At 48.5% G+C, this 25,651-nt stretch overlaps 1 protein-coding gene across 1 annotated transcript in view; it reads right to left on the reverse strand.

The window, feature by feature from the left end:
• The window catches only part of BIN3 (bridging integrator 3), a 39,838-nt gene that overhangs the window by 7,193 nt on the left and 6,994 nt on the right, over positions 1-25,651 (reverse strand). Inside the window, exons 2-6 of the mRNA XM_066351644.1 lie at positions 11,490-11,538; positions 4,567-4,607; positions 4,082-4,143; positions 2,931-3,067; positions 2,393-2,433 (exon numbers count right to left, since the gene is read on the reverse strand). Coding sequence (XP_066207741.1) covers positions 2,393-2,433; positions 2,931-3,067; positions 4,082-4,143; positions 4,567-4,607; positions 11,490-11,538 — 330 coding nt within the window. The remainder of the gene's footprint in view (positions 1-2,392; positions 2,434-2,930; positions 3,068-4,081; positions 4,144-4,566; positions 4,608-11,489; positions 11,539-25,651) is intronic.

Genomic DNA, 25,651 nt, shown 5'->3' on the forward strand with positions numbered 1-25,651 from the left:
CCTGGCAAGGTTGGGGGGGGGGACCCAGCTGTCCCTGAGGTACGAACTATGCACTTTTACTAGGCTGCCACAAAGAACCAGGCCGGGCTGTCAGACCCCCTCTGCTCCACTCCAAGCTCCCCCTCCTCCTCATCCAGTGAGGTGGGACAGGAGGTCCCTGTGCCAGGGCCCACGAGACACTCAGCCCTGCACACAGGCTCAACCTGCCACTCAGCCCGCTGACACTTCTCTCCCCTTGCTGAGCAGTGGCTGTGCTGCGCCAAGAGCTTGGGTGGCTCGCCCTTTCCACCAGAGGGAAAACACTCAGAGGAGCAGGACCTGGCCAAGGTCACGGGCTGGGTCAGGGCTGGGGGAGACTGCCCGTCCAGCACTTTTCCTGCTCCACCTGGGTAGGTGTTACAGTGGTCCCTTTCCCTGAGAACACCATCATGGCTTCCACGCTAGATCACAGGCTCCTAAGCTACATCTACATTCAAAGATGGGAGAACCAGGTCGGGCCTACACAAGGCACTTGCTGAAGCTCTGCCCATAGTGACTGCCTGTCTCTTGCCTGCCCTAAGGTTCAGGAGCAAATTGCCCCAGGGTGAGTCTGGAGTGCAGAGGCAGCAAGAGAGGGAGGAGGGAAAGGGGAGGCAGAAAGAGGCCGGCTGGGAGGTGGGCTGGGCGCACCCGGCCCTGGTGGGGAATGCCTGCCATTCCTCAGTCTGTGCCCACACAGCCGGGATATTCCACCCACCAGGAAAGGGAAATTGAAAGCATCCCATCAAAGCATGTGAATGTGGCCCAGGGACTGGGGGATTAGAGGCCAAGCCCCGGGGAGGAGGTTGGGGGTGGAAGGGTAGCCATGTGGCAGTGTTCTTCACCAGACTACAGGAAAGCTGCTGTTTCCTGTTTCCGGTGCTGGGGTCCCTGGGAGCTCCTCTCCTGGCAAGAGGAGATAGCAGTGCCGGCTTTATGTGGTAGCTTAGATGGCATATCAGCTCTGAAATGCGCAGAAGCCAGCCGGGCAGCCAGGCAGGCTGGGCTCATGCAGAGGTCAGCGGATCTGCTGAGGAGATGGTGCCCGCCCCCTCTGCTACTCACCCACCTTCCTGGCAGGTGGTGTGCTGCTAGAGTGGTGGGAAGCAGCCGGGATTTCTCTCCACTTGGCTCCAGAAGCCAGGCATCAGAATTCCAGGCCGCCTCATTGGTTGTGAGACCGAGACAGGCACCAGTCCCCAGTTCTCTGAGCTGGTGTCCCCTGCCTAGCTCTGCCAGCTGTGGGTATCCACAGCGGCTTCTGTGGCAGCCCCTGAGATCCCCATGGGCAAAGTCCTTCCCACCAAACTTTGAACCCCCGGTCCTAGAGACTGGGGCAGAATGCCACAAGCAATGGAAGTCCATCTGATACCTCTATCCTGAGCCACTGGCCTTCTCAGCATCCAGCTGTTCTTGTGACCTAGGACTGAGGGTGAGGGCCAGGGGCTCGGGGAAGGGGCAGCACCAGATTCAGCCTCCAAGCCATAGCTGAGTCTCCAGACAGCCCACCTTAGAGAGCCTTCCTGAGCCCGCCCCTTGGACCTGAAGGGGGAGGGAGGAGCTCAGCAACCCCAGCGCCAGGGCCTGAGGATCAAAACCTGCTTCCTCCTCTCCCTGTGGGCCACAAGCCAGCCTCCCAGTAATTAGCAGGGCCTCATTACGTGGCCTGGCGAGGCAACTGCCAGGGCCCACCGCAGAGAGGTAATAAAGTGCAGCTGCAGGGCTGGGGCGCAGCCCTGCCGGGTCACAGGCTGCCGAGAGAGGCGGTGGAAGGAGACGGAGTGACTGGGAGCTTCAAGGCCTTGCCCAGCCCCTCAGAGCCAGAGAGGGGGCCATCTGATCCCTGACCAGGGCCTGCCTGCCTGCCAGAAGAGGGTCTCACAGAGTTCTGACCCAACAGGTCAGGAGTTAGGAGACCTTCCCAGGCGGGAACTGTGGCTGCGCCCTTCCCCATGTGCAGCCACCCCCACATTTCAGAAGCTGAGAGCCGCGCACAGCTGCTCTCCCAATCCGGCCGGCCGGGAGATGAAAGGCCTTGCTCATCTCCGCTGAGGGCTGGCCAAGATCTCTGCTGGCTCGGGCCAGCAGCTCTGGGCCTGCTGGTCCTCACACAGGAACAGAGGGCGGATGACACAGTGACCACTGGAGCAGTGGCCGGCAGCCATGGAGGATCAAGGTGCCCTGTAGCCATCAGGAGCCCCCACCCTGGGGCTGCAGATCACGTAGCTGGTGACCCTGCTGAGTTTCCTGTCACCCCCATGCCTAAGAACAGGCGGCTGGAAATGATATTCCATCGTAGGTAACCAGCTTTTTCCAATCAGTGCCCTAAGTCTCATTCCCTAAGGCCCATGGTTCCCAGATGACCTTTACTTACTTTTTCAAGGGTTCAATTACGGTCTTCTGAATCTGGTTCACCTGTCAAAAAACCCAATGACATCAAACCTGGGGGGAAGGCAGACTCTTCCCCAGTTCCTGAGAAGAGAAAGGAGACCTGTCAGGGGTACCCCGAGAGCCCGGCAGGGAGAAGACCAGAGCAGGACTGGCGAGGTGGGCACCCCGAAGTGCAGCTGGGGCGAGGCAGAGGAGGTGACCAGGAAGAACGAAGGGCAACAAGGAGCACTTTGTCCTTGTCCCTGGTAAATTCTTACCCTGTCAACCGCTGTCTGCAAAGGCCGACAATGGCCTTGCTCAGCAAGGAGGCTAGTCAGGCAGAGCTGACCTGCGTCTCCTTCAGGGCCTCACTGTGAGTGCTGTGAGCTTGTGGGAGCCATGGAAAGAGCTCACGGGGCCCGGGCATACAGGCCTGAAGGGGTTACGGGTGCCCAGAGGGGAGCCTGACCCTGTGAAGGCCTCCATGTAGGTGCTCCTCCAGGTGGAAGCCACAAGAAGGGCGAGACCTGGACCCCAGTCACCTTTTCCTGGTTGAAGGCGTCCATCCGTTTCATGGCCGTGTCCAGGGCTGTCACCATGTTCAGAAAGTCCTGGTCTTGCTCACAGAGGGGATTGGATAGCAAGTCCAAGGATATCTTCACAGCAGACTTGGACATGGCTGTAAGAAGTCAGAGTTCAGTGAACTTGAGAAGGGACAGGGTTCCAGGACTTGTTGTTAGGGCTCCCCATCTTCCCTCAGTCCAGGGCCTGCACCCACTGCCAGAGGTCGTACAAAGTACCACAGGGTATGTCACCCCAAACCTTATTGCAAAATCCCCAACTTATTGCATGTTCATCCCTAACCACCTGATGCTGTTCTGGATAACTCTTCTGGGCAGTTTTACCTGTTGCAATGACAGTATTCCAAACTCTGGGTTATAACAAAAATCTGTGTGGGAAGTTATAAAGAAATGCAGATTTCTAATTCCAAAGATTCTAATTCTGTAAGTCTAGAATCCAGGACTGTGCATTTCAAAAAAGCTTTCCAGGGCGTTGGGAGGTATAGTGTGGCTCGGGGGACAAGAGTGACACAGCATGCTACACCAGGTAGCAAACACACTTTATAGAGTCAGAGTCCAGATTGTAGGCTTGGAGGGCTGCCTAGTTTCTGTTGCAACTACTCAATTTTGCCTCAGAAAACACCTAAAGATGGCTGTGGTTGTGTTCCAATAAAACTTTACTGACAAAAGGAGGTCAGGATTGGTGTCGCTAGGCAACTGCTGGCTTTAATGACACACAGTAATAGGACGGAAGTTACAGGTCACAGCCCTTACTGGAGAGGTGGGGGGGACTGGTAAAGATGCCAGTCAGGAAACTCGGAACTAACTTCAAAACAATAGACGGTCCCAAAAAGCAGACCCTTGGCTTGCTGCTTACATAGTTCGGAGATGCTAGGGCCAGGAGTGAGGGTTGTCATGCTGGGACGTGCCTACGTCCTCTGCATTGCACTGGCCTGAGGCTCTGGGGCACAGACCACATGAGCCAGCACCCCACCTGCCTGTGGTGGCTGCTGCTGCGGCCGGGCTTTGTGGGGATCTGCTAAGTACACTTATTTCAAAGCCAGCCCTAAGGTGGCTGAAGGAGGAGGGCATCCGTCTGTGCCCCTCCCAGGTTGGCTCGGGACACCACCTACCCAGGTCTGCATCGGTGCTCTTCCTCATGTCCTTCTGCAGCCTCCTGGTCTGCTCCTCCAGCCTGCAAGGCAGGGCCGCGGGCCTGGTACCTGGCCTCACCAACTGCCCCCCTTTCTTCCCATTGACCTGAGGGAAGCCCAACCTGACCCTCTGGAATGTCCACCAGGAGGGTGCCCTCTCCGTGGGGATTCTTCTCACTGACCGAGGGGCCACTCCATGGTCTGCACGAGGCCAAGCACCCAAAGGCTACAAGCGAATGACTGTCATACAGCCATCAGCTGGGGAGAATGTCTGGCAGGTGGTGAACTGAGCTGCTGGCGTCACCCAGTGTGGGGACAGGCGGGAAGCAGCCCACTAACGGGCGATGGTGAGCAGACTACAGCATGCAGGGAGGGGGGAGGGAGACCGGGCAGGAGGCTCTTGCCCTTGCCCTTCCCCACCCCCACCCCACCCCCACCCCACCCTTCTTGGGTGTGAGACTCACTGCTGCAGTTTTCCATACTCCCTTTCAAAGTCTCTCTCCACCTGCAGAGAGAGAGAGACTCAATCATCACAGAAATGACAACACATTGGAAAAACTCTGCCGGCCTCCTGCCACTCCCTCCATGCCCTGTCCTGTCAACAGTCCACACAGGCACCAGCAGGTTAACAACACAGTGCCCGTGTTCCCAAATTAATTAAGTGTTTGATTTAGGGCGGGAGGCTCCCCTCCCAGACGTGCCAGCCAGGCGAGTACGGGTGGACCGTGGCTCCGCTCTTCCCTGGCTCTTCCCCACAGGGCGTGAGTGGAGCTGTGCTCCTCTCTCAGCCTCCCTCCTGTGAACAGCTAGGCTGCTCAGCAAGTGACTGACACTCAGCCAGGGAGGCGAGGGGCGGGGGGGAAGGCTGGGAATGGGCTTCAGGTCTGTCTCTGCCACTCAGCAGTTTGAGGTGAGCCCCAAGCAAGTCATCTCCATGGTCACAGGCCTGTTTTTCTCAAGGGTCCTACCACCTGCTAGCTTCGGGGTAGATCAAGGAAGACCACGTACCCACGCTCTGTGTGCTGGGATGTACCAAACACACATACTGTTACTACTGACTCTGGCAAGGCTCTCTGAGTTCCTGATTAGTTATCAGATTTCCCCGATGCCAGCAATACTGAAGCCAAAACAGTGTGAGCTCTGGACCTAATTCTGCCACCTATGTGCCAAGTGAAGTCAGGAAAGTGACCTGCACTTCCATGGCTGAATCTCCCCATCTGTAAAGAGGGGCCTCAGCAATGGCTCTCAGGTGAGTGGCCTGTGAGGTCAATGACATTGGAGAACCTGAAAGAGAGGGTCGGGGAGAGGCTCCTCCTCCTCTCCATGAAGGCAGTACCATTCCCTGGCTGCCCCATGGAGCCACTGGGTGAAGGGGCTCTGCAAAGTAAAACCGCGACATTCATGGAGTGCTTAATGCGGGCTTCCACAAATGCCTACACCTCCAACTCAGGCAGGAGGCAGACGGATGCATGGCCTCACGTTGCTGAGGTCACAGGGACAGAGGTGAAGTTACCTATGCAAGGTCACACCACTATGAGCAGCCAAGCTCCCAGGCCTGTGCTTTTAACTGTCATTCCACCGAAAGGGAAAAGGCGTTTGCTGAGGAATTAAACCCATGACCTGACAAAGATGGCTTCTTGTCTGTGCCCCAGGGACCCCTGCCAGTGAGAACCCTAAATCCTGACTCTCACCCTGGTTACAGGCTGAAGGTCAGGGAGTACAAATCTGCAGAAATCGTCCAAGCCACACTGCTCTTCACTTACAGGCCCTTCTGTCAAAGGTGTCCCAATGAGAGTATTCTAAACCCCATCAACTTCACACTCCATGTTTGGATCTGGGTAATCTCCATGTTTGGTCACAGGATGGCAGGACATTATTCAGGCCAATTATTTCATGTTATACATGAGAAGAATGAAGCCAAGAGATGGGATGTGATTGACATAAGGACACAGGGCTAGTGAGTGGCAAAGCAAGGCTAGAATTTAGACTCTGAGTTCAGGACTTTTATTCTTATTCTTTTAACAACATTCATTCACCCCACAAACATTTAAAGAACATTTATTAAATGCATTGCATTCTACTAGGTGCTACGTGTGACCTGATGAATAACAGACATGGGCCCTGGTGGGGACGACCCCCCCCCCCACACACACACCCTGGGGCCAGGGTGGTGCAGTGAGAGAATGAAGTGGACCCAGTTCAGCTGAGGCCCTTAGGGCACAACAGTGTGTCACCTTTCCTCATTTGAACTGAAAAACTCAGAAGCAGAACACATGGTCTTCTCCTTACTTCATGATCCTAGCATCGAGAACCTTGTACCAAGAGCAGACCTACTCTTTCTCCATCTAGGAACCCAACACTTTCACCATCGTCTTCCTTATGATCCACCAAAAGCTACTCTTTTTTTTTTTTGTATTTTTCCAAAGTGAGAAGGGGGGGAGAGGCAGACAGACTCCTGCATGCGCCCGACCAGGATCCACCCGGCATGCCCACCAGGGGGCAACATTTGGCTCCTCTGTGGCATCATTCCGCTGCAATCGGAGCCACTCCAGCGCCTGAGGTGGGGACCAGGGAGCCATCCTCAGCACCCGGGTCAACTTTGCATCAATGGAGCCTTGGCTGTGGGAGGGGAAGAGAGAGACAGAGAGGAAGGAGAGGGGGAGGGGTGGAGAAGCAGATGGGCGCTTCTCCTGTGTGCCCTGGCCAAGAATCAAACCCGAGACTCCTGCATGCAGGGCTGAGGCTCCACCGCCCAAAAGCTACTCTTAAGAAAAATTTCAAAATTCACTCCCACTAAAGCATATGTACCTGATAAGAGTTTAAAGTATTATCTATCACAGGGGATTTGTAGTTGGACAGGTTTCAGGGTTGTAGCTGGAGGCCTCAAAGACCTTTGGGGTGGCTGCTGGTGGAAGATTTGTCCTGGAGCAAAGGGGACTCCATAGTCAGCCCTGAATTGGTCTAGAGCAGCGGTTCTCAACCTGTGGGTTGCGACCCCGGTGGGGGTCGAACGACCAAAACACAGGGGTCGCCTAAAGCCATCGGAACTGACCCCTGTGTTTTGGGCGTTCGACCCCCGCCAGGGTCGCGACCCACAGGTTGAGAACCGCTGGTCTAGAGCTTCCTCTAGCAGCACTGGGGGTAGGGGAGAGTAAAGGGGGAGGAGAAGGGGAAAGAGAAGAGGAGTGAGGGGAGAGGGGGAGGGGTTGAGCAGGAGGGGGAGGAGGCGAGGGGGAGGTAGAGGAATGGGAGAGACGGGGAAGGCAGACACTTTAATCCCAACCATGGAGCATTACCTAATATTGTAAATCTCAGCTTCTTATCTAGTAAAGTAGGTATTTTATTTTGTCTCACCCCATGTAAACTTCAGAGGCTGACAAAGAAATGGGGTAACAGTGTCAGCCTCACCTGCTTGTTTTGAGGATTCGCAGAAGTATGTGTGGAGTGCAGGGCAGGGAGCCTGGCCCACAGATGGTGTTGGCCGGTTCCTCTTCCACACTGAGCTTGTAGCAGGACCAGAGCAGCCTGCGGGTGCAGACTGGTCCGTGACCGTCTGGCAGAGAGGAAGCAGCACACAGTTCACTGACAGCGAGGATGCCCCTGATTTTGGCTAAGCCTGTGCCTTCACGGGACACATCTCCTTTCTTACTTCATAGGATGTGGGCAGTCTTCACATAGCAAAAGCATCCCCTCACCCCACAAAAAAGGATTAAATTAAAATTAAGGATGTCTAGGGCAGAATGCAGCTCTTCTAAAGATGCAGAACACCGAGTAGATGCTCCGAGGGGAGGCTGCCGCCTGCCGCTCTGTGGGGCTGCAGCCTGGCTCCCGGCACTCTCTGTTGCAATTCCCCAGCATGCTGGTATGTGTGTGGGATGTCAGAGAACACCTGGTCTTCCTGGCTGGGACTGCTTGGACTTGCACAGAGAGAGACTGCAGGTTTCCAACTGGGTTGGATCACTCTGGCTGATGAGAAACTCAAGGTCTCACACTGGAGCTGAGAAGCCTGTTGGAGTGAGACACAGGTCTTTCCACTCTATGTTCCTCAAAGCCATCTGACAGCTTACGAGAAGGTCATGAAGCCTCACCTCCTCTGCCCCGCTAGCCAAGTGCAGGCTAGCTTCTGTTGTTCACAGTCCCGAGATCTCTCTCATGCACGGGAGATAGATCCGGGGGACACCACCAGGACTGCAGCCCTCAGGCGGGGAATGAAGGGACACACTGAAGTCTCATTCCATGATCTATCTGTTCTGAGGGAGAGAGCCAAACACAAAAGATCTGAAATCTCTGAACGCTTGATGCCTTTGCCAAAAGGCAGCTGGCTTGCAGTCAACAATGCAAGTGTAAACATGTGTGCACGACTGTCCGCGGTCAGGGCAGGCGGTCACTGGCAAGCTGAACGCTGGGAGTCAAGTGTGGACGGCTGCTGTGGCTGCTGCCCGTGCCCAGTGCCAGCAGGCTCCGGGCTCATGTCCGTCCCCGTGCTGAGGTCAGGCCGGTACCTGCAGGAGCTCAGTGCCTGTGAGCTGGGTGCATATGGGCAGTTCCCACCCAAAGCTGTTCCTCTGGCCAAGTGAGAGAGGAGATGAGTGGAAAGCCCCTCCACAAGGCTGCTCAGAGAGGAGGCAGCTGCCCTCTGGCACGTTCCAACCGGACAGGAACAAGGCTGAGGGCCCCTTCATTTTGCACATGGAAATCTTTCTCAAGTGAAGGCTCCATGTAGTGGGACACTTCTGCCTGTCCTCACAGAGCACCCACCTAGCTGGGGGTTGAAGTACTTTCCTCTGGGTGCGAGGCCCAGGTGACCTGGCTTGAGAGCTCTGCCAGCCCCCCAGGCCATGGAGTGAGGGGCAGCTTCTCCTGCCACATCAGGTGCTCCAGCTACTTTACGGGATGGGGGCGGGGGAGGGGGGGCAGAGGGGACGAAGTAGAAGGTGAGGATGGAGAAGTGGGGGACCTTCTGTCCTTCCATGTCAGTTCCACTGGTCAGCCCCTGCAGAGAACATGCCATTCCAGCCAAAGCTGTGACAATAGTGTAGTCTGCGTTAATGACCTGGGCACAGGAGACCAGCGAGGGCAGACACACAATGCTTTCTTTGTCTTACAGGTGGGTGCCCTGAGCCAAACACCTCCTGAAACTCCCTGAAGGTAACATGACGTTTCTTCCCATGACTGGGTGCTGTGACTTCCAATAGCCCAGGGAGCCCATCCACTCCCCTCCCTGATGGTGCCCGGACAGGAACAACAGAGTGCGTCACCACAGCTGGGGGCAGTGACAAGGAGGCTGAGGCCTTGCAGGGCCGGGAGGCGCTTGTGGAGAACAAGACTCGGGAAAGGCAGGGTCTTGCCACAGACACCTGGGAGCTGAGGGAGCAGATAACTCTATTCCAGCCTCCACACTTCACTGCACTGGGGAGCCTCAGTGCTGGGACTGGCGCAGTCCTTGGTGCTTTATCAAAAGGGCTCTCTCTCTTCCTGCAGTGCAGTTACTTACTGAGGCCTCACCATGTGCCCGACACTGTATGACATGTTCTGTATGCATCACCTCAGGTGAGGCTCATTAGACATCAGTGACATAGGTCCTAGCATTGCCTCACTTTACAAAGTAGAAAACTGAGCCTCATTGAAGATAAGGAACTTGCCTAAGGTCTCAGACAGCATGTTAGAGCCAGGATGAGAATTCAGATAGGTGATCTTCCAAATCTGGCTTCTTACCCTCTACTCGATGCCCTGTCTGTGCAAGACAGCTGACACGACAGTCAGAAGACTGCAGCTCCATCCCAGTGAGACCAATGCTAGGATGGAGAGAGGGAGTCACGGCCCACAGAGGGCCACACAGGTGCAGAGTGTGTCTTAAGACTGCATCTGGCCTTCCCCTGGGGAATCCCTGCCATTTCTCAGACTAAAACACCCACAGATATTTCTGTCAGCAAACTCTGGCAAAGAAGCTACGAACTACATTCTGGACTATACCTTTCTGTAGAGAATAAGGCCACCTAGATAAAGGTTGGAGAATTGGGAGGGTTTTTTGTTTGTTCTGTTTTTTGGTAGTGAGTGTTGGGAATAAAAGACCCTTTTCAAAACCACTTCCCTTTCAGATCTGCCCTGGATTAAACTCTGGAGACTCAAAGCCACCCCTCCCACTTCCTGAGGCCGGCTGGGGCCCAGCACTCGCACACCCAGATTATCTGCTTCAGCTGGGACCCGCAGATGGTCAGCCTCGGCATGGGAGGTAAACTCGGAGTCTGTCCATGGCCAGTGTTTGCTTGAAAAAAGGGGGAGAGCTCTTATAACACGGGCCCACTTCCTTTTAAGTGACCTAACTTTGGACTTCCCAAAGATAGAGCCATTGGTCAGATGTTTGCTGAACTCCCCTTACCGCCAGCCAACTGAAGCAGTATCTTTCCTATAGTTCTGAGTCCTGAGCCAAGAAGGGACGAGGTTATTAAGACAAGGAGAAATGCCAGGGGCTGGAATGACAAGGCCTCCACGAGGCTCCCCGGTGCTGTCACATGAGAGATGCACTATAGTTCTGTCTCCTACATGAACACCAAGGGCCTCGCTCAGATTTGTCGGGGAGAGGCCTGAGCAGTCATTCTTTACTAGAATCCCCAGCCTTGAGAGATCGTCACAGCCTGAGTGAGAGAGCATAAAGCAATGGAAAGAGCATTGAACAGAGGCTCAGACTTGAGTTCTAATTCCAGCTCTGTAAACCTTAGCTTTTTCTAACTTAGAAAGTCACTGTGACTCTATGGTCTCAGTTTCCTCATCAGGAAAAAAAACAGGTTGGATAATATATTCACTAAGGGCTTCCAGCTCTAACTTTCTAAGAAGCTATGATTCTCTTCCTTTCCCATTCTGGAGATAAAATAGGGATAAAAACTGTGGGTTTACAAGGGGGACGGATTCAATCATCCCCCCCCCCATGCTGAATGACTCTGGGTCCTGGCTGGGAATGCATTTAACAGTGGCGATGAAAGGACCTGGAGTCCTGGAGAAGCTTCCTGATAATTCAAATGGCCTGAGAAGGCTCAGGGTAAAGGCCTGGGATGTATTCTTGGCAGGGTTCCGGTTGCATGCCCTCTCTTAGAAATGTGCAGACTGCACACCAGACCCCAGAAATGATCTGTCCGAAGCAGTGTGTTTTTCCTGTCTGTGGAATCCACCTCTCCTACCTATCCAGGCTGAGCTGTGGAAGGACAGTGTCCCAGGACAGGAGGTCCCTGCAAGCCCCGTCTACACGAGGCGCTGGAGCTACCCAATTGAGAACGATAAGGCCAGGTTCTGTCTTCCCGGCCCTATGATGTGTTGAGTCAAAGCTCTGGTTCTATGAGAAGGCCATGTAAGACAGAACTGAATCTCAGAATGAAAGAAATGGGTTACTCACTGTTTTGGGGACAATCTGTTTCTTGGGCTGCCCAATCTTGAAAGGAATCCTATAAGACAAAGAGGCAAAGAGGGATGTTAGGAGAAATGGGGAAGGATGTGGCTAAAAAGAAATGATGAAATACAGGCCACTGTCCCCCAGAAAGTAAAGAATAGTGGCAGTGGCTCACTCCCAGCCACTCGTACCACATGCTCTGCGGGTCTGGGACCATCAGCAGCCAGGCTGGGCTCCGGGACAGTCATCCTCCCATGGACAGTGTCCGATGGAGGTCTTGGGTACCAGCTTCTGCCCAGAGGTGATACTAGTAGTCTGCTGTTTAAACAGATTGCAGAGGGAAAGGCAGGGAAGGGGAGACACTATACAAATAAAGTCCCCATAAACCCTGAGTCGCAAGGAGCTGCAGAATCAGAAACTACAGGTTCACTTGGATTGCTATTATTTTTGAAAACATGCCTTTAAAGATGACATAAAAACCATGTATCTGTATTAGGCGCTTCACTCCTTCTTGACAGAGGGACAAACAGTGGCTCTGACGAGATTCTTCTATGGCTGGCCAGAAATGACAAACTGTAGGGACACTAAGGATGAGCCAGGCTGGGTAATTTCCCGTGAGAACTGACAAAACCTAAACGCAGCTAACTCCAAGAAAAATCTGAGATCCAGCTTGAGTCTGCCCTGACTTGCTAGCTGTTCTGCACCTCAGGTTCCCCACTTAGCAATGGAGGACAGCCTGGCCTAGGGAAGGGCCTGGTCCCAAGCACTCACCCTGCCTCCACCTCTGCTGAGCAGGCTGCCCTTAGGCAGGTGAGCACTGCCCTGTGCCTGAATTTACTATTCTGTGAAGCAAGAGGGTTAAGCTAGATAATTTAGAACCCTCCTTAAGGTGCTGAAAATCTTATGATTCTACAATTCTGAGAAGAAAAGCAATGTGGCCAGGCTGGAAAGCAAACCCAATGCATCCTAACAGCTATACACATGTCAGTTTCACCGCCCCTTCCCAGGGAGGCGTGAGGTGAGCATTCCTGGGATCAGCTCACGAAGATGCTAAGCAGGAGCCCTGAGGGAACAGGTTAGACCCACTCTCACTACGGTAAGTCTCCATTCAAACTCCGTTCCCACTGCTGCACCCACTTCCTCCACCAGGCCTCTTTCCTCCACACCCCCTTCTCCCCAAGCCTGGCTTCTCTTGGCCCAAACTGACCAAAACTGTTGCTTAACCCAATGGTATAATTAACCACCGATAATAACCCCAGACAGTGATCTGGTTAGAGGATGGGCCAGCCTGAGTCACAGTGGTTTAAATTTAATTTCTGGAGGACATCCTGTTTATTGTTAATCCACCCCATAATTTGGGAGTGTTAACCCTTTGGGGGCTGGCTGACTCACGTGGCTTCTGTAAACAAATACTTTCTGGCTGTATAATTACCAGGGAAGGTAAGCCATGGAACTGAAAGGGAAGAAAAAATGAGATTGCAATCTCCCATTCTCAGACCAACAGAGGAAAGGTTAATGACAGATGAGCTCCTTGGTCCCCTCCCTGGGCCCCCAGTTACTTTCCCCAAATAGCATTATAGTCAACTGACACAATGGTTTCAGACAGTGAACAACTGCCCTCAAGGACCATTTGGGTGACAGTGCAAATGAGGTCCTGGTGGCACTGTGAAAAGATTGATTCTGTTCTGCACGAAGCATGTGTTGGTATAAAAGCTCCAGACCAGGAACTGGAAAACCTGGACTCTGTCTCTGACTAGTTTTGTGATTTGAACAAAGTACAATTTCTCTGGCGCTCAGTTTTTTAAACTATAAAACAAAGGAGTTGGACTATCAGGCGTCCCCAAACTACGGCCCGCGGGCCGCATGTGGCCCCCTGAGGCCATTTATCCGGCCCCCCGCCGCACTACCGGAAGGGGCACCTCTTTCATTGGTGGTCAGTGAGAGGAGCACTGTATGTGGCGGCCCTCCAACGGTCTGAGGGACAGTGAACTGGCCCCCTGTGTAAAAAAGTTTGGGGACCCCTGGACTAGATGGTCCTACACTGAGTCCATTCTAAGAACATGGGGTGTAGGTTGAGAATGCTAAAGAGTTCTCAGAGTGGTCTTCACAATGATTCTAACTTGGAGTCTAGTACTACAGACTAGGTACCAAGAAATTAAGAACTTAAGAGTTCAGTATTTGTGGAGCCACAAGATCTTAATTTAGAATCATAGTATTTTTAGAACGGTAAGTTACCATAGAAATATTTCCAGTAAACTGCTCATTTTGTAGATGAGAAGGCAGATCTAGAGAAGGCCAATGACTAGCCCAGGGTCATTCTGCTGGTTCACAATAGAACCAGGACAGCACCATCAGGGTTCTGGTGTACAATCCAGTTTTCTCCTACTACTCAGTTTAATCTTCTCCCACATGAATTTGTTATACAGTTGCCCCTTGGTATTCAATGGGGATTGGGTCCAGGACCTCCTGAAGATACCAAATCTGCTGATGTTCAAGTCCCTCATATAAAATGGTGTAGAATAGTGGCCTCCGTATCTGTGGGCTCCCAACTGTAAGACACTGTTTTCAATATGCGGCTGATTGAATCCATGGATATGAAACCTGAGGGTATGAAGGGCCAACTCTGTGTTTTAGGAAACTATATGGATTTTATTTAATTAATTTATTTTTTAAGATTTTATTGATTTTAGAGAGAGGAGAGAGAAAGAGAGAAAAAGAAAGAGAAAGGGGAAGGGGAAGAGCAGGAAGCATCCACTTGTAATAGTTGCTTCTCGCATGTGTCTTGACTAGGCAAGCCTAGGGTTTCGAACCGGCGACCTTGGGCTCAAGCCAGAGACCCTGGGCTTCAAGCCAGCAACCATGGGGTCATGTCTATGCTCTCATGCTCAAGCCAGCAATCCCCCGCTCAAGCTGCTGAGCCCACGCACAAGCAGGCAACCTTGGGGTTTCGAACCCGGGTCCTCAATGTCCCAGGATGACACTCCATCCACTGTACCACTGCCTAGTCTGGTTTATCTGAGGATTTTAATGATAGCTTTATAAAGGTTTCTTCTTGCTTTATAGTCTCAGTTTCCCTTCAAGTTGCTTTTTTTTCCCTTCTGCTTTATTCTCCATTTTTCATACTAGACACTTTCCTTGGATGTGTGGTTATTCTTGGTTATCTGCTCACGTATACGACTAGCTGCCACAGAAGCTGTGTGTGAATAATGTCTATTGTGTAGGGCGATCTGGCTGAGCAGTTTTGCAGGGAACCCCTGATGTCAGTATCTAGTCTTTTGTCCTGGGGAGGTAAGATACCCTAGAGAACATTCTTTCATTCTCTTGGCTTGGGAGCCCAGAGAGTAGACAAGGTCACATGTACGCACAGACTGCATGCGTTCATTCACTTCCCCTCCTGCCTTCAGATGGGAGTGCTGCCCTCAACTGTGCTTGAAGTTGGTCTGGGTTTTGTGAACCTGAAGCTTATACAATTTTGCATGCCTTCTTAAATATGATAAAAAGAATACAACAATACAAATATAAAAATAGGCATGAAAGTGAATTTTTATTTAGACAGAGAAAAGAGCATAATAAATTACAAGTTATAAAAGCTGACAAGCAACAGGAACATCAGAAAATCAAGAATAACCTAGTATTTTTATTAATCATTTGTCTGACACACCTCTGTGTTTATTTCCCTGTATTTTTTGGCTGCCTAGTCTATGATTGCTGCTTCATGTGACACAGAGTTGGTAACACCATTTTCTTAGGAAAAAAAAGAATAATTCAGTCTTTTTTCTAGTATGGCTGACTGAAATTTGTTTTCTATTTCTGACCGTTTAGAAAAGATTTTCTTCAGCTTACGGGTAATATATAATATAAATTTTAGAGTTGATTTAAAATTTAGGAAAATCTCATGTTTCTTTAAAAAAAACCCACTAAGATTTCAGGGTACATTCCAAGTTTTCTTGTACAATGACCAGTTTGTCATTGATGTCCTTGAAGGATGGCGTATCATGAGTTCTGCACTATCTGCATTATGCCTTTCATGTTAAATCCACCAGGGACTTATGTGTTTAATCAATGTAATGTGTTCTATGATTTGCTTCTCCTCTTCTTTTAGCTTATCAGTCATCACTCCTATTTAAAATTGACCTCATTCTCTCAATTACTAGGTTTTTTTTAAGATCTTTATTATTATTTTTTTAAATAATTAATTTTAATAGGGTGACATTGATAAATCAGGGTACATATGTTCAGAGAGAACATCTCAATTACTAGCTTTTGATACAGTGTAAGAATACTTTGTTATACTTTACTTGATTTTAGAATAATATCTATTGATTTAATGGCTCATCTCTGTCACTTTTGTTTTGTGTCCCATTAGTTTTGATCCAATTTCCCCCTAGTTTTTAAATAAATTTAAAATGGCCAAAAAGGTACTCTTTGTGTATTTCCGACTCAGGAATCTATAATTTCTCACTTGTTTTATTAATGCTTTCTAAAAAATATCTTTACAAATTACAGATAAAATAGCATATTCCCAATTCAACCCCCTTCCCAATCTTATCCTCCAAAAGGTGTGTGGGCTACTCCAAAGCTGCCTGGCCCAAGAGGGAGGAGGAAATGAAGGCAGAAGTTTTAACTGAGTGTAGTATACACACATTCTGAAGTTTACAAAAACACAGCATCACATGAACACACAGCTAGGGTTCCCTCCAGGGCCATGGACAGGGCCTATGCAAGCAAGGGGCCCGAAGGTTAAACATTGTTAGTGTCACACTGTGTATCTACCTTTGTGTGCCCTGAGACAGAAACTCCTTGTTTCACATTCCCCAGGGAAGTCCCTTCATTCCTCTGCTCAGATGAGGCAAGGTCAGTCTCCCAGTAAAATGGAGTTGGGGAGGACATGGGCTCTGAACTTAATCATGAACAGCTTTCAACCAGCCCTCCTGAACTGTGTCTGGCTTCACCCTACTTCTACAGGAACCCCGTGCCACCAATTCCTGAACCTTTGAGAACTCAGTGATGTAAGCTGGGTGGCTCTTAGTCTTACTAAATGCCAGGTTAGGTTCTGGCTTTCTTCAAACTGCTAAGTTAGTTACTTCATGTAACTGCATTCCAGTTCTTGCGGTTGATATCACTTCTATTCTCCCTAAATTTGCCGATTACAAAAATCACTTTACTGTGCTTTTTGCGGGATTTGTGAGGAACGTAAATTAGATATATGTATTTTGTCATCTTTACTCAGAACCTAGTTTACTCATTTTAAAATAGCATCTTTATTGAGATATTATTCACACACTGTAATATTCATCTTTTTTTTTTTTTTTTTTTTTTTTTTGTATTTTTCTGAAGCTGGAAACGGGGAGAGACAGTCAGACAGACTCCCGCATGCACCCAACCGGGATCCACCCGGCACACCCACCAGGGGTGATGCTCTGCCCCTCTGGGGCGTCGCTCTGCCAAGACCAAAGCCACTCTAGCGCCTGGGGCAGAGGCCAAGGAGCCATCCCCAGTGCCCGGCCCATCTTTGCTCCAATGGAGCCTTGGCTGCGGGAGGGGAAGAGAGAGACAGAGAAGAAAGGGGGGGGGTGGAGAAGCAAATGGGTGCTTCTCCTATGTGCCCTGGCCGGGAATCGAACCTGGGTCCCCCACACACCAGGCCGATGCTCTACTGCTGAGCCAACCGGCCAGGGCCTATTCATCTTTTTAAAGTGTACAATTTGGTTGCTTTTAGTATATTCAGAGGTGCAACATCACCACTTCCCGCATGCGCCCGACCGGGATCCACCCGGCACGCCTGGTGGGCGATGCTCTGCCCACCAGGGGGCAATGCTCTGCCCATCCTGGGCGTCGCCATGTTGCGACCAGAGCCACTCTAGCGCCTGAGGCAGAGGCCACAGAGCCATCCCCAGCGCCCGGGCCATCTTTGCTCCAATGGAGCCTCGGCTGCGGGAGGGGAAGAGAGAGACTGAGAGGAAAGCGCAGCGGAGGGGTGGAGAAGCAAATGGGCACTTCTCCTGTGTGCCCTGGCCAGGAATCGAACCCGGGTCCTCTGCACGCTAGGCTGACGCTCTACCGCTGAGCCAACCGGCCAGGGCACCACTTTTTTTTTTTAAATTCTTTTCCAAGTGAGAGGAGGGAGATGGAGGGACAGAGCCCTGCACGTGCCCCACCAGGACCCACCTGGCAAGCTCACTAGGAGGCAATGCTCTGCCCATCTGGGGACATCACTTTCTAATTTCAGAAATTTTCATCACCCCTTAAAAGAATTCCATACTTATTAGCAGTCGCTCCCCATTTCCTCCCTACCCACAGACCCTAGCAACCATTAATTTGTTTTCTGCCTCTAAGGGTTTGTCCCTTTCTGGGCATTTCACATCAATGGAATCACACAAAATGTGGCCTTTTGTGTTGGCTTCTTTCCCTCAGCATCATGCTTTCAAGGATTATCATGTTGTAGCATGGATCAGTGCTTTGCTCCTTTGTGTCACTAAAAATTATTTTTATTCATTCACTAGGTGACATTTGGATTGTTTCTACTTTTGGACTATCATGATTATCGCTGCTATGACCATTCATGTACAGGTTTTTGTGTGATGTATGCCTTCATTTCCCATGAGTATATGTTTAGGGCCACATGCTAAGTCAATGTTTAACCTCTGGAGGAATTGCCAGACTGTTCTTCAAAGTGGCTGCACCATTCTACATTCCCACCAGCAGCAATATGAGGGTTCCAGTGGCTGCACTGCCTCACTTGTCATCATCTGTCTTATTTCATTTTAGTCATTCTAGTTGAGTATGAGGGCTATTTCATTGTGGCTTTGATTTGCATTTCTCTAATGACTCATGACAATGGCCATCTTTTCGTGTGCTTATTGGTCATTTGTATATCTTCTTTGGAGAAACATCCATTCAAATCCTCTGTTTATTTTTAAAATGGGATGTCTTTTTGTTGTTGAGTTGTAAGAGTTCTTTATATTTTCTGGGCTAATCAGATATATGATTTGCAAATGTTTATCTCTTTTGTGATTTTCCATTTTCTTAATTAAAAAAATTATTCATTTGAGAGAGAGAGAGGAAGGGAGAGAGGGAGAGACAGAGAGAGAGAAAGAAAAACATTGATTTGTTGTTCCACTTATTTATGCATTCACTGGTTGATTCTTGTCTGTGCCCTGACTGGGTATCAAACCAGCAACCTTGGCATATTAAGATGATGCTATAACCAACTGGCCAGGGCCTGTTTTCACTTTCATTAAGAAAATTTTTTTTTTTTTAATTTATTGATTTTAGAGAGCAAGGAAGGGCAAAAGAGAGAAACATCGATTTGTTGTTCCACTTATTTATGCACTCATTGGTTGATTCTTATATGTGCCCTGACTGGGGATCAAACCCACAACCTTGGCGTATTGAAATGACTGTTTTTCACTTTTCTAATGGTGTCCTTTAAAGTACAAAAGTTTTATATTTTGAAGAAGTCTAATTTATTTTTCCTTTTGTGTGTGTGTGTGACAGAGACAGACAGAGAGAGAGAGAGAAAGAGAGAGGAGAGAGACAGAGACAGAGAGAGGGACAGATAGGGATAGACAGACAGGAAGGGAGAGAAATGAGAAGCATCAACTCTTCATTGTGGCATCTTAGTTGTTCACTGATTGCTTTCTCATATGTGCCTTGACCGGGGGGCTACAGCAGACTGAATGACCACCATCAAACCAGATGAGCCCATGCTCAAGCTGGCGACCTCAGGGTTTTGAACCTGGGTCCTCTACATCCAGTCTGATGCTCTATCCACTGTGCCACTGCCTGGTCAGGCTAATCTATTTTTTCTTCTGGTGTTTGTGCTTTTGGTATTATATCTATAAATTCTTTGCCAAATCCAAGATCATGAAGATTCATCCCTATGTTTTCTTCTTAAGAGTTTTATAGTTTTAGCTCTTAAATTCTGGTCTTGATCCATTTTGATTTAATTTTTGTATATGGTGTGAGGTAAGGATCCAACTTCAATTCTTTTGCATGTGGATATACAGGTACTCCAGCACTGTTGAAAAGATTATTCCTTCCCAGGCATCCTTCTTAAAAATCAACTGACCATAAAAATAAAAGTTTATTTCTGGACTCTTAATTCTAGTCCATTGTTCTTCATGTCTATATTTATGTCAGTACCACACTGTCTTAATTACTATAGATCTGTAGTAAATTTTGGGATTGGGAAGCATGAATCCTCTAACTTTGTTCTTCTTTGTCAAGATCATTCTAGCTATTCTGTGTACCTTGCAATTACATATGAATTTTAGTGGTTCACTTTTTATATTTTAAATCTTTGCTCCATTTAGAGCTTGAATATATGGCAAGCCAGTAATGTTGATATGATTTAAAACATAATCTATCTTTGAAAATTCATTTTTAAATATGTACATTTCAAATACTTCTTTTTCATACTGTAGACCTGGTCTACTCTTTTGCCAAATAACATAGATTTACTTATACAGGTTAATTAATTAGTTCTTAATACCCAGTTAAGCAAGTCCCTTCTCATTACTTTTCTTTTATAGATAATTTCTTGGCTATTTTAATTCATTTTAAAATTTAAGATGAACTTCAAAATCATCTGCTGTGTCCTCTAACCCCCTCCCCAAATAAGATATTAATTATTGAAAATGCATTATATTTAGAGATTAACTTTTGAAAAACCTGTATCTTTACAAATATGAGGTTTGCTCATTCAGGGGCATAATATTTTTCCCATTAATTCAAGCCTTTTTCTTATGTCCTTTAGTCTTAAGAGGTTTTTTTTTTTTCCAGATAGGTCCTCCACATTTATTTTGTTAAACATTAAGATCTCAAAGTAACATATATATGTGAAATTTATAGCCCTACATGTCTTAGGTGTGTTCCATGAAATTTTATATTTTTGGTTATATTGTAAATGGAATTCACTTTTTCACATAGGAGAGCTATTGGGTGTTAAATAAAGCAGTTACCATACCTACATATTTAACCTATATGGCCCAAAGAAATTCAGCTGGACAAAAACAAACAAAAACTAATTAAATTTTCCAAGAAGATTGTCATATTATTAATATTATTTGAAAATGATAAAGTTTCCTTTAAAATATTTTATACTTATTTCTGTGTTATGGCATTGGCTAGAAATTACAGAAAAAGTATTTCTGACTAGTAAAAATGATCATCTTTTACTATTAAATATGAAAGAAGGTGATGGTTTCAGCCAGAAAGTTTCCTGAGAGGAAGAAAATATCTTTCTGTTCCTAGTTTACTAACAGATACAAAGACTGGATTTTTGAATTATATCAAGGCCTTTTCAGTATGCGTTTAGGGGAACTGTTTGTTCTATGAACTAGTATGGTGATGAACTATCAAATACACTTCCTAAGACTGAGCCATCCTGTCATTACTGAAGGAAATTCTACTTGAGTGCTGGTTAATTAACTCTGATGTGCATAAATCTTGTTTTCTGATTATGAAACATAAGCACCTCAAAGGCAGGAACTGAATGTCAAGCTTCTTTGTAACTCCTGTAAGTACTACACTATGCATCTTTCATTAAATGAATATTCATTGGATAAGGACCTCCTTTATGCCTAGCACTAGGCTAGGTTCTAGGGATATGAGGATGAACAAGAGACTCATTCCATGACCTCATGGAACTTATAGCTTAGTTTTATGCACTAAGCACTGAATGAATTAGTAAAATCCGTACATTGCTCCAAGGGGCCCTATAAAACACCATACTCTAATGTAAGGTTTCTGAAAAAAAGCTCCTCTTAGATAAGACTATATAAAGAACAAACAAAGGTAACATCATTGTCTTTGGTCTCTCAATCCTTATCTTACTAAAACAAAACCTAAAAAGGGTATCACAAGCCACAAGCACCAGCTGGGGTCAAGGGAAGTATTCAGCGAAGACCAAGAAAACAGAGCTGGCCTTTGGTACTGGCAGGCAAGCCTGGTGAAGTTATCAGAGTATGGGTCAGGGAAAACACTGTAAAAGGCCTAAGAAGATACGAAGGGAGAGGAGTCTCCTGGGTTTACTCCAAGGCTGCCAAATGGTAGATATGCTGCACTTCGCTAGAGAAATAGCCAGAAAACTGGGGCGGGTGCCCTGGACAGATCAGAGTCTCTGCAACTGAGGTGGTGAGAGGTGGTGAAGGTGGCAAGGGGAAAGGGAGAGGGAAGAGCAACAATGACACTTCACCAGACTCTTCTGCCTCTTCCTCTCACTGATTTCCTGATCCCATACCTGGGGTTCTGGTCCCCAGCTGGAATGCAGGGACTTCCGCAAGGGACGCAGCTGCTTTGGAAAGCGTGGGGCCAGAGGACAGCATCAAGGCACGTCCCAGAGCAGCGTGGCCCTGGCACAGCTGGGGCGATGGGGGGCTGGGGCAGGCGAAACTCCAAGGCCATGGAAGGCTCATGGGGCTTCAGGACTTTTGTTTCCCCTCCTCTCAACTTTCCTCGGGGTTCTCCTCTTGGAACCGGGTGGATCAGCAGAGATCCAGAGAAAAGCCAGGGCTTGCTCCCCAGAGAATCTGTATGTTCCGGAAGAAATCAAGAGGGCTCTGAGCTCCCAGAGCGGGAGCAGGACTTCCTCCTTGGCTCTGCTTCCCATCCCATAAACATGAGTACCAGAGGGCAGGAGAAGGGCTACTTTGGTCTCGGCAGCAAGATGAAGACATTTCTCTCAACTCTCCCCTTCTCCAACCCCCAACATGCCCCACCTCAGACAGAAAAAAGTTCTATGTGTACATAGAGAAAAGGTTCTATTTTCCTTCACAATAAAGAAAAGTCAACAGGATGTTCTCCAAAGCTACAAATATAGTTTTTCAAACAGTAAATATCTCTATTAGCAGCATGATGCCAGGTGGCTAATTCTGTTTCAGTAAAACCTTTCCAAAAGACTCCTGCTCTTGTGTAATTTCTATTTACAAAATCAGCTCTTTTGCATTTTCAATTTGCTAGGTTTCTCAATCTTTTGTTTCCCCACCCCTTCTAATGCAGATGCAGAGAGACAGGAGGCAGGCCCAGATGGTAGTTTGGTGGGGATCCCCTGGTCACCTCAGCACATCCTTTGACCCTGTCTCCTGTGGAGAGTCCTCTACTCCCGTTACAAAGAAGACTGTAAAGAAGCTAAAACCTACACATTCTTCCCCGGTCTTCATTTGGTCTCCAGAATTTGTTTCTACTGAATATAAATGAGCCTAAGCTTGGCTTGGGGGTGGAAAGAGCCCCCAAATGATTCAGTCCACCCCACCTCTATCTTTCTGATATCTTTAGCTGGGCAAAGATTGCAGTTTTGGGGGAGGGAGGTGGTGAGGAAGTGAAAATGGAAGGAGGGCTGGGCAAAGAGTATGTGGCCTTGACAGTGGTTGAGATCCTGGCTCCTGGGTGAGTGGTCTGTGTCACTGTCTCAGCAAGAGCAGGAAGGTGGGCGAAAGGCAGCAGCTTCTGCAGGCTGGAAGGACAAGTCCTGCTTCCCCGTCCTTCTGTTACTTGATCCTTGGGTCACTGCCTTGTCTGGTCTGAGGCTTCACCAAGGCTACACCACCTTGACAAGCTGAGAGAGAAAACCAAGGGCCAGAGCCAGGGCAGGGCTTATGGAGAGTCAGCTGGCTCCGGCAGAGCAGCTGCTGTTGAATGCCATCCTCTCTGAAGGGCCAGCTGGTCACAATGGCATTGGGCCAAGGAAAGTTCAGCCTGAGCAAGGACAGGGGAGACCCTATCAGAATGGGAAACAAATTGAGTTGTAAATGATCCATTTCCAGTGCCTATGTTCACAGCCTGTCCAGTCCCACCGCGGTCCTTCCCCTAAATTGCCTGGATCCAAAACCAGAGTACAGAGAGCACTCCCGACCTGACACCAGGCTGAGGAGGTGTGTGTGTGTTTAAAAATAACAGGCATGACTCTGTGATGTGGGCCAGAACAACCCCCAGCTCAGCTGTGAGCCCTCCCTCCCCACTGCTCCCTAGGCTGACCTCTGAACGTAAAGACAGAATGAACTGAGAATGTTGTGAGATAATCTATTCAAAGCAAACATTTACTGAGTATCTGCTATCGTAGGTGTCTGATCTGCCAGTTCATTTAAAGTGCTATGCTCCTGTATTTCATGCAAGAGACAGTGCACTCAGTAAGGGGATGGGCTCTGGAGCCAGACTGCTTGGGTTCAAGCCCTGGCTCTGGCAACTGCCAGCTGAGAGACCTTGAACAAGCCATCTAAGCTTTCTGTGTCTCAGTTCCCTCATTTATAAAATAGGACAATAATATACCTATTGTACAGCGTTGCTATTAAGTTTAATGCTTAAACCTGTTTCTGACATAACAATAAGCAGCATGTGAGTACCTGCTGCAAAGATGATGATGGTGATATTTTGATGGTGGTGATCAAATGGAGGCCCGGTATGTGTGTGTGTGAGTGAGTTGCATGTTGGCACACCTGAAATAACTTTTTTGGTTTCAGGGCAAGCAGCAATCCCATACCAGAATGTACCACTACCAGGCCCAAGTGAATATATGTGCTTAAAATTGAGTGGTGACTTCAAAAACAAGAAGGCTGATGGAGCACGTAAAGGTCAAGAAAAGAGAGGAAGGCAGCCAATTCAGAGAGGTAGTTTGAAGTTCTTTTTTTTTCCTTTTTCTGGAAGTTCTTTAAGAAACTCCTAATATTTGACAGACAAGTTATCACCTCTTTTCATTCTAATCTGTTATGACAGAAAGAGATAGAAAGTGGGTTCCCATATTTTATAAAAGGGTAACATAAGGCATTCTGAGGTGGAAGATGTGTCCTGCTTACTCAATACACCAGAGAGAAGCCTCGGATGGCCCGACCTCCTCTCTGAGGGGTTTAAAGTGGCTTAGATGCAGACAGACTCTGAAAGCACCAGTCCAACTGTTTAGCTTCTGAGGCACTATCTCCAATCTTATTTTCACTTCTGTCTCTCACCCACCAGGAATCTTTTTTTTTTTTTTAAGTGAGAGGAGGGGAGATAGAGAGAGAGACTCCCACAGGTGCCCCAACCGGGATCCACCCACCTGGCGACCCCATCTGGAGCTGATGGTCAAATCAACTGAGCCATCCTCAGCACCTGAGGCCAATGCTTAACTCAACCAAACGAGCCACTGGCTGATAGAGGGGAAGGGAGACAGAAGGGGGTGAGGGAGGGTAAGAGAGGCAGATGGTCGCTTCTCATGTGTGCCCTGACCAGGGATCAAACCCGGGATGTCTGTATGCTGGGCCATTTTATCCACTAAGCCAACTGGCCAGGGCCCACCAGAAATCTTAAAAAAAGGTTTCACTCTTTCTTTTCCTCTCTCTGCTAAAGGTTTGACCCCTAGGAAACAGGAGGTTGAAGGAGGAGGGCCAAGTTAGAAACTTACTCCAAAGCCCACCTCCGTAGGTCACCCCCAACTATATTGGCCACAGGAGGCAATAATTCTCTTGCTATGAACAGTGAGGCCAGCCCTAGCCACCATGCCTAGCCAGGCCAAGCATGACAAAAGTTATAAAATATTGTAAACAACCAGAAAAATCATAAAGTGTATATAATACTGATGTATCCACCACCTAGCGCTGACAAATAGCACTGTCAGATTCTCCCACGGAGCCTCCTTGTCCTCTAAGCAGTACAACAGCACAGAGTCCTAGGAAGCTCCTGGAGGGCACAGCCTGATTCTAATTCCTGCTCTCCCTCCTTGCTACCTTGAATGGAACCACTCCCTGAATTTAGTGCTTAGTCCCATACTTTTACTATGTAAGTTTATATCTCTAAACACAATGTAGTATTGTTTTAAAGGTCTAATAGTTCAGTAGTGAATGTATCATTTTGAAATTAGCTTTTCATGGTCAGTATTAGGTTTCTGAGATCTGTTCAAGCCCCAATTCATTCCATTTAACTACTACATTTTTCATAATGTAAAAACAGCACATTGTATTTACCCACTCTTTAGAGGCTGGGCATCTAACATAACGAAGCAACTGGCATCCCTGTGTCCTTGTGCATATCCTGTTGCTCAGGTACAGGAGCTTCTCTGGGTGAGGGGCAAGTCAGTCTCCAATGGTGGGAAGTATCGCACACATCGCCGAAGTGGCTGCATTACTTTATATCTCTCACAGCCTCAGAGTGGCTGCTGGTCTCCCAGGTTCCTCATTCTCAGCTTCTGGCACTGCCAA

The sequence above is a fragment of the Saccopteryx leptura genome, chromosome 1 (genome assembly GCF_036850995.1).
Source record: "Saccopteryx leptura isolate mSacLep1 chromosome 1, mSacLep1_pri_phased_curated, whole genome shotgun sequence".
Lineage (NCBI taxonomy): Eukaryota > Metazoa > Chordata > Mammalia > Chiroptera > Emballonuridae > Saccopteryx > Saccopteryx leptura.